The sequence below is a fragment of the Coregonus clupeaformis genome, unplaced genomic scaffold, assembly GCF_020615455.1.
Source record: "Coregonus clupeaformis isolate EN_2021a unplaced genomic scaffold, ASM2061545v1 scaf1355, whole genome shotgun sequence".
In the NCBI taxonomy this organism is placed as follows: Eukaryota; Metazoa; Chordata; class Actinopteri; order Salmoniformes; family Salmonidae; genus Coregonus; species Coregonus clupeaformis.
Window position 1 is genome coordinate 92568 of NW_025534809.1, and position 9565 is coordinate 102132.

A 9565-nucleotide genomic window follows, 5' to 3' on the forward strand; every position below is an offset into this window, starting at 1 on the left:
CCAGGCCTCACAGGTGCATGTGTTTTAAGGTCCCCAAAAGAGCGCTTCTTTAAAACACCCCTGACCACATCAGGGGACCCCAAACCATTTGATTCCCTTGCCAGACATCTCGGCTCACTACACAACAAGTGCTGCTCGCAATCGGATGCACTTTTAGGCCATTTAGGAGACAAATAGCACAGGAAAACCAGTGCGCACCGCTCCACCCGACAGTCGAACGGTGAGGTTTTGAGCGAGCCGCAACAAAATGCACGGCCCTTCCGCGGCCCACATTACTTTATTCTGAACGGAGACAAGTCTGCTCGCTGGGCCGTTTGCTTTTGGACCAAAAACACGGCTCCGTCGGTGACTTTTGGGCCGATATAGGCGAACAGAAAACACAAGTGAAAGAGCATTTGGCCAGCCCAGAGAAGCCGAGCTGGGTGCCTTGAGTCTACATGGTTCTCATGTCGCGTTTAAGGCCAGCCCCCTGCTCGGTGTGGAGCTTCAATAGCGCAGCGTCTACAGCAAACTACTCCTCGCAGACCGTGTGTGTGTGTACCGGACCAAACGACAGACAGACATGGCAGAAGTCGCACCAGCACCCGCAGCCGCAGCGCCGGCCAAGGCACCCAAGAAGAAGGCAGCAGCCAAGCCCAAGAAAGCGGGACCCAGCGTAGGAGAGCTCATCGTCAAGGCTGTGACCGCCTCCAAGGAGAGGAGCGGCGTGTCCCTGGCCGCGCTCAAGAAGACGCTGGCGGCAGGCGGCTACGACGTGGAGAAGAACAACTCCCGCGTCAAGATCGCAGTCAAGAGCCTCGTCACCAAGGGCACCCTGGTCCAGACCAAGGGCACCGGTGCATCCGGCTCCTTCAAGCTCAACAAGAAAGCCGTCGAGGCGAAGAAGCCCGCCAAGAAAGCCGCAGTCCCCAAAGTAAAGAAGGTGGCCGCCAAGAAGCCCGTCGCGGCGAAGAAGCCCAAGAAGGTAGCAGCCAAGAAGGCCGTCGCCGCAAAGAAGTCCCCCAAGAAGGCCAAGAAGCCCGCTACACCCAAAAAGGCGGCCAAGAGCCCCAAGAAGGTGAAGAAGCCGCCGCAGCGGCCAAAGAGGCGGCCAAGAGACCCCAAGAAGGCTACAAAGGCAGCCAAGCCCAAAGCCGCCAAGCCCAAGGCAGCCAAGGCCAAGAAGGCAGCCCCCAAGAAGAAGTAAACCTATTACAAACAGTGTTCTACTCGACACATGTTGTACCACAAAAGGCTCTTTTAAGAGCCACCCACCTATTTCCATAGAAAGCGCATTGATTTCCATATACTACCTGTCGTGAAAAAGAAATTACGCACACTAGGCTACTTTTACGCACACAACATTGTCCCACTCTGGGTGTGTGCGAAGGGAGAGGCATATAATAGAGGGCCAAAATGGCTTAGAAATTCGACCTCACCAGCCATTTGTATATGAGCCACATTTGTATATGAGCCACTATTCCCGTTCAGAGGCAGGCTGCTGTGATGTGTTACAAGTGCCATGTAATAACAATAACAATACTATAGTGGCTTCGAATTCAAACTCACGAGTGCACCCTCAACAGCCATATTTATATATGAGCCACTGGCCTATTCCCGTTCAGAGGCAGGCTGCTGTGATGTGTTACAAGTGCCATGTAATAACAATAACAATACTATAGTGGCTTCGATTTCAAACTCAAGAGTGCACCCTCACCAGCTGTTTGTTTCCCATTTGGAGAGAAATAATGTGAGGTTCTATATCGTGGAGCTCCGCCCCATAGGGGAGCTATGCTCCTAGTGGTTTACCCTCTGCCCTAGGGCAGAACAGCCTGAAGCAAAATTATGCACACACCTACAGCCAATAGGAGTACAGGTGTCCCTATATAAGGAACCCCGTTCCATCAATCTGCCTCCCATTATCTTCAGCGACTGGACTAGAGTGAAGAAGCCTAAGAAGACTCAAGAAGAATTTCGTCGTTGACTGCCAGCCGTCAACGTCTTCTAAATGAGCACACCGAAATATCCACCCCCAAAGGCCCTTTTCAGGGCCCTTTGTCGTTGTACTTCCATGGCCACTGCGGACCCCCACGACCTATGTTTCGTGTGCTTGGGACCGCAGCACGCCAAGGACGGTCTCGACAACCCTCCTAATTGCGCCTCCTGCGCTCTCCTTCCTATGAAGGAGAGAAAGCAGCGCTGTGCGTTTTTCAAGGAGGATGTCCCTCTTGATGATGCAATGTCCGTGCTCGCCTCTGGCTCAGAGGCATCAGCGGACAGTGCGGAATCAGAGGATGACAGGGAGAGCGCCGAGCCGGATGTCCCAGTGGGGCAATCCGGAGCTCTGGCGCCAGCCTTTAAGACCCCCTTTCCATGCGTGAGGTCTGAAGGTTCCCTGTGCGAGGAAGACATGAGCTCTGTTAGGTCAGAAGCTCTGTCCTTCGCGGCAGCCTCTCTGCGTTCGGACTTTCCCGAACTCATTGAGAAGGCGGCCACTCGACTGGAGATTGCGCTGCCCCCACCTCCCCCTCCGATGGAGGTGGATTTGATGGAGGGCGGCCCCTACTCCAAGCCGAGAAGGGCGGCTGAGCCAATGGCTCCAGCCTTGCCCTCTCTTGGCAAATATGTCGAGGGCTCGTGGGGGGCACCTCTGGCGGCGCGTTCGCCGGCCAGAGTGTACACCCCATTCACCAGAGTGGCTGGATATGAGTGGGCAGCTAGGGGAATCCCCAGGCTCGAAGGCGCCATGACGGCGTTCCTAGTGCCGGGTTCGAGTCCCTGGGCAGCCTCCAAGAAGGCCACCCTGCCAGCACAGAAGGACAGGTTCACAGCCCAATTGGCTGAGAAATCCTTCACGCTGGGAGCCCAGAGCGTTGCGGCGGCGAACAACATCGCCCTCCTCGCGGCCTCCCTGTCCCGTCTCACAACGGGCAGGTCTGAGATGACCAGCGAGGAAGTGGAGGAGGCCTCCAGGATTTCCGGAGCCATCCTCCACCTGACGCAAGCGGTTGCTATATGTGCGGGCAGGACCATGGCCACCTCGGTGGTCACGGAGCGGCACCTCTGGCTGTCGATGACGGCTATGAAGGAGACCGACAGAGCATCCTTGCTCAACGCCCCCGTCTCCAGCGAAGGCCTATTGGCCTCGCTGTGAAGGACGCCACAGAACGCATCGCCAAGCTGGACGAGGAGAGGAGGCACCTGGCGAAGCATTTGCCGCTGGCAATGAAGGCCAGCAGAGCCCCAGCCAACCCGTCCACCTCTAACGCCCCCAGTAAATCCGCTGGGAGGCGAAGGGCCAGGCGACAGACGCACACCCCAGGCGGCAGGAGAGCGGGCTCGGCCCCTCCAGCAGCGACGGTGACGGCGTCGGTTCCGCCCGGCAAGAGAGGTCGTCCAGAAGCCAGCCTGGCAGCACCAGAAGGTCTCCCAAAAGAGGCGGCATCTTTGACGAGGCGAGGGGGAGAGAGCAGAGGACGGCCCGGCGCGTGACGCAGAGGGGCCTACTGTTCCCCCCACCCCACTGTTCAGGGCGTGGAGGGCTGTTTTTATAATTATGTGAATAAAGAGATGATTCTCACTGACATTGTCAAAGAAGGACATTTATTCCATAAGGTTAAGAACACTTCACGTTCTATGTCTCTCCCTCACCATCTTGAGTGTAGCTCAACCCACTTAGAGTGTGTAGCTGAGCGCGCTCAAGAGAGGAAAAGGGTAAAGGTAGCAAGGCACTGCCTTGGCTCACCTAACAAAGATCTCTTACTACAGACTCCTAGGAGCTCTGTAGTAAAGGTCTCTCATAGCAGGCAGCTGTCTCTGTCCCAATGTGACATGAAGGCGCAGCCGCTAGCCGGGAAGAACGCCTTGCTGCAGGCTAATGCCTCAGCCGGCGCAGTTCAGACCCGTGCGACGTTCACGGAGAGCGGGAATACCAGAGTTACAAGTGTAACCAAGGTATGGACGCCTCCGGTCTATCATGAACGTATCAATACCCAGGGCTCTGAGCGCAGCCCACCACTCACTGAGTGTGTTGTTGAGCAGCCGCATGAGACCAGTAAAGAGGTGTTATGGCACCACCGTGTGGTACCAGTCAGAGATTACACCTTTCAGACTCAGATGAGTACTGTAATGGATGGGTCTCATGGCAAGCGGCAGTCTCAGTCAGACAATGACGTGATGACGCAATCGCTATCCGGGGGAGAGCGCGCCGTCTCAGGTTAATGCCTCAGACAGCGCAGTTCAGAACCGTGCTGCGTTCACGGAGGGCCGGATTACTGGAGTTACGGGCGTAACTAACGTATCAAGGCCTCCGATTCACGAACCAGCTGATGTTTCCTCTCCCCTTTCGAGGGGGCCCCCCTGGGCTATTCCACCAACTCAGTGCTGGGGAATAGCGGCGGCAAGGGCCATAGAGGAATACAGGTCCTTCCTACTGGACGTAAAAGAGCTTCGTGCACGTCCGCTTTCTCTGCATTGCTGGCAGTGGCAACGAAGCTGTACCCTCTCACGCTGGCTAGAACAGACGTTAGAGAAGGGTTATGCCCTCCAATTCCATCGGACCCCACCCCCGTTTCGGGGAGTGGTGGAAACGGTGATGAAAACGCCGGACAAAGTAGCCGCTCTGATATCAGAGATCACGGAACTTTTGGCGAAGGAGGCGGTCACAGTAGTTCCCCGAGAGCAAAGGAACAAAGGGCTCTATTCGCCCTATTTCCTAGTGCCCAAAAAGACGGGGGGGAGTGAGGCCGATTTTGGATTTACGCATTCTCAACGAGAGCATAACCAAACGGCCCTTCCGAATGCTGACGACAAAACGTCTACTGGAATGTGTCCAGAAGGGAGACTTTTGTACAAGCATAGACCTAAAGGACGCGTACTTTCATGTGCCGATTCAATTTCGCCACAGAAAGTTTCTGCGGTTCGCCTTTCAAGGGGTGGCGTACGAGTTCACGAGGATGCCGTTTGGGTACGCCCTGGCACCTCGAACGTTTTCCAAATGTGTGGAGGCGGCATTGGAAACCGCTGCGTCGTCAAGGGATAAGGATATTAGCCTACCTAGACGACCTGCTGGTTCTCGCCCGTCAGCAGAGCTGGCGTTCACGCATACGACACAGACAGTGATTCATCTCACGCGTCTGGGGTTCGCTGTGAATTGGAAAAAGAGCGCACCCTGGCCCAGTCATCAGATTGTCTACCTGGGACTACAGCTAGACACTGTAATGATGAGGGCGCGAATTTCGGACCCTCGAAGGGGCAGCATTGGTACTAGCCCTGAGGAAGTGTCGTCCGAATCACACAAGTAACGGCGCTATCGATCATGTCACTTTTGGGTCTCATGTCGGCAGCCCACTCTGTGGTACCGCTGGGGCTTCTGCACATGCGCAGAACACAGCGGTGGTTCGCCTAACTAAGACTAGACCCAGTGCGTCAACGTCATCGGTTGGTGGTGGTTCCTCTCTCGCTAAGAGCAGACCTGGACTATTGGAGGAACCCGTGCGTTCTCACGCACGGAGTCCCGATGGGCAAGGTGTCATCCTACATTCCAGTGTATACAGATGCCTGTCTAACTGGATGGGGAGGGACATGTCAGTCTCAAGCGATAGGTGGTGCATGGCCTCAATCAGGTCGGCACATAAACCTCTTGGAGTTGGAAACGGTTCGACTGGTTTTGAACCACTTCGCGTCTACCCTTCCGGGGTCGCGATGTGTTGGTTTGGTCAGACAACCGGACCACAGTAGCTCACATAAATCGCCAGGGAGGGGTCAGGTCTCCTGCCCTCCACAGGGCGGCAGAGGAATTGTGGCTGTGGGCTCACAAGCACCTTCGCTCGTTGAGAGCAGCGCACATTCCGGGCTACTTGAACGTAGGGGCAGATCTCATGTCAAGAGGGGGTCCTCGAGACGACGAGTGGTGTCTGCACCCAGACATTGTTCTCCAAATTTGGAAACAATTCGGGAGAGCCGAGGTGGATCTGTTCGTGTCACGTGTGAACGCGCAGTGTCCCCTATGGTTCTCCCTGAGACAACAGGACGAGCCGCCATTGGGAAGAGACGCGTTCGCGCACTGCCCGTGGCCGAAAGTTCTCCTGTATGCATTCCCTCCGCTGTCTTGCATTCTCCCACTGCTAGCCAGGGTGAGATCAGAGGAGCTAACAGTGATACTGATAGCGCCCGATCGCCCGGGGGCTCCGTGGTTTGCAGAGATGAGTCAGATGTTGATTGTGCCACCTTGGACAATTCCACATCGACGAGACGCGTTGAGCCAGGCGGGAGGCTCGATAGGGCAGTGGCCCATAATCGGCCAACCACTGAAGGCTTGGTTCCTGAACGGGACAGGTTGAGGCGCCGTGGGTTATCTGATGCAGTGATCAGAACCATACAGAGCGCTAGGGCCAGTTCCACTTCCAGGATGTACACGAGCAGATGGAATGTTTTCTCACAGTGGTGTAACACACAGGACGTAGACCCCATGAGCTGTCAGGTAGAGAGTGTGCTCTCATTCCTGCAGTTTATGTTTGATAAGCAGAAATCGCCCGCCACCATTCGAGTGTTTGCAGCGGCAATTTCAGCTGGTCATGAAGGGTTTAACGGGAAAAACCTGTTCAGTCACCCATTAGTGAAACGTTTCTTATTGGGAACGCGACGGCTTAGGCCAATGCCTAGAGCTACGCTGCCCCGATGGGATTTGGCTTTGGTTCTCGAAGCGCTATGTAAGTCGCCGTTCGAGCCATTGAATCAAATACCCCTCAAAATGCTGTCTATCAAGACGGCGCTGTTGCTCGCCTTGACTACCGCTAAGCGAGTCAGTGATTTGAGTGCACTGTCGACGAGACCCGACTGCCTTGCCATTAATGGCGATTTGAGCAGAGCGGTGTTACGTCCTAACCCGGCATTTGTGCCGAAGGTTATTAACAGTGCATATAGATCACAGACCGTGGAATTGTGGGCTTTTTATCCCCCCTCCTCATGGGGAGAGGAGTGAGAAAAAGCTTCATTGTCTGTGCCCAGTACGCGCTTTGGCGTGTTACGTTGAGCGCACAGCAGCGATTAGGTCATCGCCTCAGCTGTTTGTGTGTCACGGTGCGGCTGCATTGGGTAGACCACTTTCTAAACAGCGTTTGTCTCATTGGCTTTGTGAAGGCATTGAGACGGCGTACGAGGCGGCGGGGCAACAACCGCCTCAGGGTATTAAAGCGCATTCCACTCGTGGAGTAGCAGCTTCTACTGCCCTCTTCAGAGGTACAGAGGTAGTGGATATTTGTAGAGCGGCGTCTTGGTCGACACCGTCTCCTTTTATTCGCTTCTATCTGTTGGATATGTCTTCTAACTCTTTGGCTCGATCTGTACTCAGCGTGGCTGAAGGGAGATCTTGAGAAAGTAACAGAGAAAGAAAGCAGGATTGTGACCATGTTCATAAATCCGCTTGTATTAGAAGGAACATATTATGGCACGGTTTTTCCAACTCTTTAGCTCGGTCGGCATTCAGCAGAGCTGAAAGGCGATTTTGAGCTAGAAAGGAGAGGACAGAGCAGGACCTGGGACAGGTTCCAATCAGGTCCGCCTTGGTTAGGAAAGCGTGTTATGTCAGGAATAGGCTTTTCAACTTTCAAGCTCGATTGCACTCAGCATAGCTGAAGGAGAATCTTGAGCTAGAGGAAAGAGAAGCAGGACGATAGACAGGTCTCTATCAGGTCCGCTTTGGATGAAAGGCTATCTGTGGCATGTCTCTTGACTCAGGGTCAGTACATAGAGACATGTATTGAACTGACAGAATGTGAGGTCATCTATCTGATTCAGATAGTATGACCTTTATATTTTGTTCCTGCCTACTAATCTATGGATTCATAGAGTGAGTAAGGCGGTCTGTTGGACACTTAATGTAGAATGACTGATGTCATTCCATTAGTGGACGATAGTGTTATCACAGAATATTGAGGCATGGCTATCTGTTGGTACAGATTAGCACGGCGTCTATTCTGATGATCTGCCCACTAGCCATTGGCATTGCCATTTGAGCTAGATGGGGCGGGTCTATAACCAATGACGCGGTATATTGTGACGCCCAAGGGGTTTTTAGTCACAGTACGGCGGGAATTGGTTGCAGCCATTGCTGGGCTTGACCTTTTTCATTTTTTAATGGGAAGTGTTAGGCTCGGCAGGGGTTACATTTTGGAGCGTTTCGCTCCGCCTTAAACCACTAGGAGCATAGCTCCCCTATGGGGCGGAGCTCCACGATATAGAACGACTAGTTACCGGAGTGTAACTCCAGTTCTATGAGTGGAGCGGAGCCCCATAGGACTTAAGGCCCTACCGATCCTCTCTAGTCTCGCTGAAGATAATATCTCGGGAGGCAGATTGATGGAACGGGGTTCCTTATATAGGGACACCTGTACTCCTATTGGCTGTAGGTGTGTGCATAATTTTGCTTCAGGCTGTTCTGCCCTAGGGCAGAGGGTAAACCACTAGGAGCATAGCTCCCCTATGGGGCTCCGCTCCACTCATAGAACTGGAGTTACACTCCGGTAACTAGTCGATTTCATGTCGGACATTTTGGCGCTCACGCGAAATGACACAAAGTAACAAAGTCGGAGGGACACAAAGTAGCCTCTCACTCGCTGCCTGTGGGTGGGAACCGGCTTAGGGCTGTTCTATATCGTGGAGCTCCGCCCCATAGGGGAGCTATGCTCCTAGTGGTTTACCCTCTGCCCTAGGGCAGAACAGCCTGAAGCAAATTTATGCACACACCTACAGCCAATAGGAGTACAGGTGTCCCTATATAAGGAACCCCGTTCCATCAATCTGCCTCCCATTATCTTCAGCGACTGGACTAGAGTGAAGAAGCCTAGAAGACTCAAGAAGAATTTCGTCGTTGACTGCCAGCCGTCAACGTCTTCTAAATGAGCACGCCAAGTTATCCACCCCCAAAGGCCCTTTTCAGGGCCCTGTGCCGCTGTACCTCCATGGCAACCACGGACCCCCACGACCTATGTTTCGTGTGTTTGGGACCGCTGCATGCCAAGGATGGTCTCGGCGACCCTCCTAATTGCGCCTCCTGCGCTCTCCTTCCTATGAAGGAGAGAAAGCAGCGCTGGGCGTTTTTCAAGGAGGATGTCCCTCTTGATGATGCAATGTCCGTGCTCGCCTCTGGCTCAGAGGCATCAGCGGGCAGTGCGGAATCAGAGGATGACGGGGAGAGCGCCGAGCCGGATGTCCCAGTGGGGCAAGCCAGAGCTCTGGCGCCAGCCTTTAAGACCCCCTTTCCATCGGGAAGCGTGAGGTCTGAAGGTTCCCTGTGCGAGGAAGACATGAGCTCTGTTAGGTCAGAGGCTCTGTCCTTCGCGGCTGCCTCTCTGCGTTCGGACTTTCCCGAACTCATTGAGAAGGCGGCCACTGACTGGAGATTGCGCTGCCCCCACCTCCCCCTCCGATGGAGGTGGATTTGATGGAGGGCGGCCCCTACTCCAAGCCGAGAAGGGCGGCTGAGCCAATGGCTCCAGCCTTGCCCTCTCTTGGCAAATATGTCGAGGGCTCGTGGGGGCACCTCTGGCGGCGCGTTCGCGGCCAGAGTGTACACCCCATTCACCAG

General features: G+C 54.5%; 1 protein-coding gene across 1 annotated transcript; it reads left to right on the forward strand.

Moving 5' to 3' along the window:
• The first annotated feature begins 504 nt into the window (after positions 1-504).
• LOC123486923 (histone H1-like) lies at positions 505-1435 on the forward strand. The gene has a single exon (XM_045218088.1). The coding sequence runs from the start codon at positions 563-565 to the stop codon at positions 1184-1186; it is 624 nt and encodes a 207-aa protein (XP_045074023.1). The 5' UTR covers positions 505-562; the 3' UTR covers positions 1187-1435.
• The last annotated feature ends 8130 nt before the right edge of the window (positions 1436-9565 follow it).

Bases quoted from the DNA above. Each gene is read 5' to 3' on its own strand.
- LOC123486923 (XM_045218088.1), top strand. From the start codon at position 563: ATGGCAGAAGTCGCACCAGCACCCGCAGCCGCAGCGCCGGCCAAGGCA.